At 43.5% G+C, this 3,971-nt stretch overlaps 1 protein-coding gene across 1 annotated transcript in view; it reads right to left on the bottom strand.

Annotated features, from left to right (window-relative positions):
• SCIN (scinderin) overlaps positions 1-3,971 on the bottom strand; it is an 86,629-nt gene that overhangs the window by 81,409 nt on the left and 1,249 nt on the right. The window contains exons 3-4 of the mRNA XM_021718409.1: positions 3,604-3,968; positions 1,732-1,915 (exon numbers count right to left, since the gene is read on the bottom strand). Coding sequence (XP_021574084.1) covers positions 1,732-1,915; positions 3,604-3,968 — 549 coding nt within the window. The remainder of the gene's footprint in view (positions 1-1,731; positions 1,916-3,603; positions 3,969-3,971) is intronic.

The raw sequence follows: 3,971 nt of genomic DNA, 5'->3' as shown, positions 1-3,971 counted from the left end.
GGCTCCCGGCCACCGCAGCCTCCACCTGCTGGGCTCTGGCGATCCTTCCACCTCAGTCTTCCAAGTAGCTGGAACTACAGGCGTGCGCTACCACGCCCAGCTCATTTTTGATTTATTGTAGAGATGAGGTCTCGCCAAGTTGCCCAGGCGAGTCTCAAACCCGAGGGCTCAGGCAATCCACTCACCTCAGCCTCCCAAAGGCGCGAGATTACAGGCTGAGCTGCCGAGCCCGGCTAGTTCTATATAATTAGGCACAAGTATAAACTCATATCTGCCATCACAAGCAAGATGCTGTATAGTCTCACCAAAAAGATCCCTCAGGTAGCCCTTTGATAACCAAACCCACCTCCTGCCCACATCATACCTTCCCCACCTTATCCCTAACCTCTGGCAATAACAAATCAAAAATCGTATCATTTCACAAAGCTATATAAATGGAAGCATGTAGTATGGAACCTCTGGACGTGGATTTTTCTTTTTCTGCTTAGCGTAATTCCTTGGAGAGTCATCCAAGTTGTTGTGAGTATCAATAGTTTGCTCCACAGCCTGGCGTGGTAGCTCATGCCTATAATCCCAGCACTTTGGGAGGTGGAGGTAAGAGGATTGCCTGAGTCCAGGCATTTGAGACCAGTCTGGGCAGCATGGCAAGACTTCATCTCTACAATAAATCAAAAAAATTAGCCAGGTGTGGTGGCCTGCGCCTGTGGTTCCAACTACTTGCAAGGCTGAGGCGAAAGGATGGCCTGAGCCCAGCAGGTTGAGGCTGCGTTGGCTATGAGCATGCCACTGCACTCCATTCTGGCAGACAGAGTGACTCTCACTCAAAATAAAAAACAAATGTATATTCCTTTATATATTTCTGCAAAGTTTAAAACTGGCAAAAAGAAAGGGTAAGTATTTGCACTCTAAGTTGGGGACGTGACAGAGAGTACCTTTACCATCTGTCCCTGTTTGACTTGGTACTACAAGGAACTAGAAGCAGGGTGGATGCATTTAAACGTCTCGGTACAAAGTTGAAATGTTTTTAAGGACTAATACAAAAACCGTTAAGGTACATGCAACAAATTCTTACCTTTCTTATATTTAAGCATATAATGTTAATACAACAAAATAAATTCATATAAAATAATCCATGACATGCCAGCTGTTGTAGAAACACTGAGGGAGAGACCTGGAAAGATAACTTCCCTCTGTTCTCTCACTTTAGTTATATTTTATTTTAAAGATGTGGGGCACAATTCGGGGTTAAGTGTAAAAATGTTCATTATGCAGGTACCCTTGTAGATGAGGTGTTGACCCCCAACAGAATCCCACTCCCTCCCCGAAATTTCCCACTACTGATAATACTTTCCTTATAGTATCACAATAATCATTCAAGGTTCACTTATGAGTGAGAACACGTGAAACTAAGTTTTTTGTTTCTGTGATCAATCACTCAGTATTATAGCCTCTAAGTCCATCCAAGCTGCTACGAAGTTCTTAATTTTGACCTTCTCTATGGCTGCGTAATATTCCACCGTGTATTTGTACCACATTTTTAAAAATCCAGTCTTCTCTCAATGGGCAGCACGATTGGTTCCGTGTTTTGCTACAGTGAACAATGCTGCAACAAACATATGTGTGCAGGTATCTTTTTCAGAGTGATACAACTTCTTCCTGTTCACCCTTCCCGCCTCCTACTGGGCCTGTTTCTTCATGTCTAGGCTAATTTCTAGGCTTCATTTCTAGTACCTGTTTCATTCCAGTTTTCCTTCCATTCTCTTCCTTCCAATTGATTTCCTGATTCCCCTTCATCAAACCTCCTTTCCTCACAAACTTTCCGCTCTTCATTCTGGCACTTTCTCTCAGTGTGTCCCCCTGATTCATTCTCATGGATTAATTTTGGAAGAAATTCAGTTTGCTGAGGGACAATTCCCTGTGAAGAACCTGTCGCCTATTTTACTTTAAGCTTTTCTGTCTCCTGGTGATGCTCTCTCGGCACATGAACCTTCCCAATGACTCTCATTCTCCTTTTTTCCATCAAGGCATCTCTGTTTCCCGCAAACCACACACACTTCATGTCTCTTTCGCAGGAGTGATCACAGTCTACCAGGGTTCTATCGCTTTTTATCTTATTGCACCTTTGACGTGGTGGCCTTTCAGAGAAGGTTCATGTATTATTCATGTTAAAAAGTACCTTACACAGTGCTGGGCACACAGAATGACATTGAATGAATTAGCTAGTTATTGGTATGCAACAGACTTCAGTATCAGCAGGAATTTAAAAGCGTGCATATTTCTGCCCAAAGCATTTTCTATTAGGTCTTTGAAATGGATGAGGACTAAGGTGAATGATTTGAGTTAAAGTGAATCTACAAAACAAAGTGCTTAGGGAATACACTTGGAGAAGAAAGAATTTATAGAATTAAAGAATTGTTCTCAAATCCCACTTGCAATCTTCTGACAGTCAAACCTAACTGCTTTCTACAGTAGGACATGGAATTCCCAAATGGCAAATGTGGCATTTCAGACACTTTTATTCATTCCACATCCAAGATCTGGATGGAAAATCCTTAGTGAGAACATCACTATTCTATCTAGCATCGTTCATTCTTGAACATGGGTTATATACTTGCATTAAGGTTTCAATGTTCTCTGATATAAAAAATAAATACAATATTATAATAGGACTAATGACAATACAATGGAAAACCAAAATGTGTTTAGAACTCAGCCCAAGCCTTCTCAGCCTTCTCAAACTAACACACATTTTTTATCCCAAATGTTATACTTAAATGTCTATTTATTTCTAATTTCTCACTTCTCAAACGCCTGTTTGAGGTGTTTGCCAATGTTTAGACAGTCACTTAGTTTTTTCTTAAAAATTTCAAATGTTTGAAATAAAAACACTAGCTTTCAGGGACTTAAAACTGTGATGCATGTGTGGTTTTGTGTGTTTTCTTAAGTTCAGGAATAAAACTAATGAAACACAAGTACAGGGGAAACAAGCTAGTTTTAAAAGAAGGCAGAAAGGCTCAGATAATCGGCATGTTGTTGGACAGGGCGTTCCCACTGGCACAAGACCTCCTGGGGAGCGGCTGAACTGTCAGGATGTTTACCAGTAAGAGTAGAAGGTAGAAAAAAGTAGAACACACAAGGCCCAGTGTCCTGGGAGCCTGGCACGAAAGTCGCTAAAAATAATTACTGCTGCTGAAGGAGCTGTTCTGTTCTACCCGGTGTCCTTGCTAACTGAGAAATAATAAGTAATAACAAAGCAGTCCATCTCAATCAGTCAGTAAATGAACCCCAGGGAGCTACTGACTTATGTGAAACATATTTGTATTTTTTTTTCCTGCTCCCCTCAAAGTATACCAAGAGTTTTTGCATGCCGATCCAGCAAACGACCAGGTACAGGTAGAATCCTGTTTTTTGGGTTTTTTTTTGTAGAAAGCAGGAATTATTGAGAGGACAGAAAAGCTCCCACAGTGGGAGGGGACCCTAGCGGGCTGCCAGTATCCTGTTTTACAAAGGCCCAGGACAATCCCCACAATGAATGCAGAAATATAAGCTGATGCCCAAAGGCAATCAATCAAATAAATAAATAAATATATTTTTTAAAAAAACTTCTCGCCGGCGGCAGACGAGGCCCACAAACTTGTCTGTCTTCATCTCCACCCGACAGAGCAACCAGGACTGAACTTGTAGGAAGGTGAGCGCGACTGAGGCAGCGCCCAGGGCTGGGGTGGGGCTTGGGGCCGGAGGGTCAAAGGAGGAGAAGCCCGAGAACCCAGCCTCGACTAAGGACGTGAACTGGACTTTACAGACAGAGGTCAGAGCCGGCGGGGTAAGGCGGCCCCGGACATGACCTGCTGCGCGCCCCCCGTTCGCAGCCAGCGACGGGCTGATGGGCCGGGAGGAAGGAGCCCCGCGGGGACGCCACCGGCGCGACAGGTTGTCAGGCGGTCCCTTCTGCCCCCAAGCCTGCAAATCTC

Source organism: Carlito syrichta, unplaced genomic scaffold, assembly GCF_000164805.1.
Source record: "Carlito syrichta isolate Samal-C Ts95f unplaced genomic scaffold, Tarsius_syrichta-2.0.1 Scaffold312189, whole genome shotgun sequence".
NCBI classification, from domain to species: Eukaryota; Metazoa; Chordata; class Mammalia; order Primates; family Tarsiidae; genus Carlito; species Carlito syrichta.
Note: the sequence above shows the minus strand (reverse complement) of the source record. Positions and strands in the feature narration are given on the sequence as shown.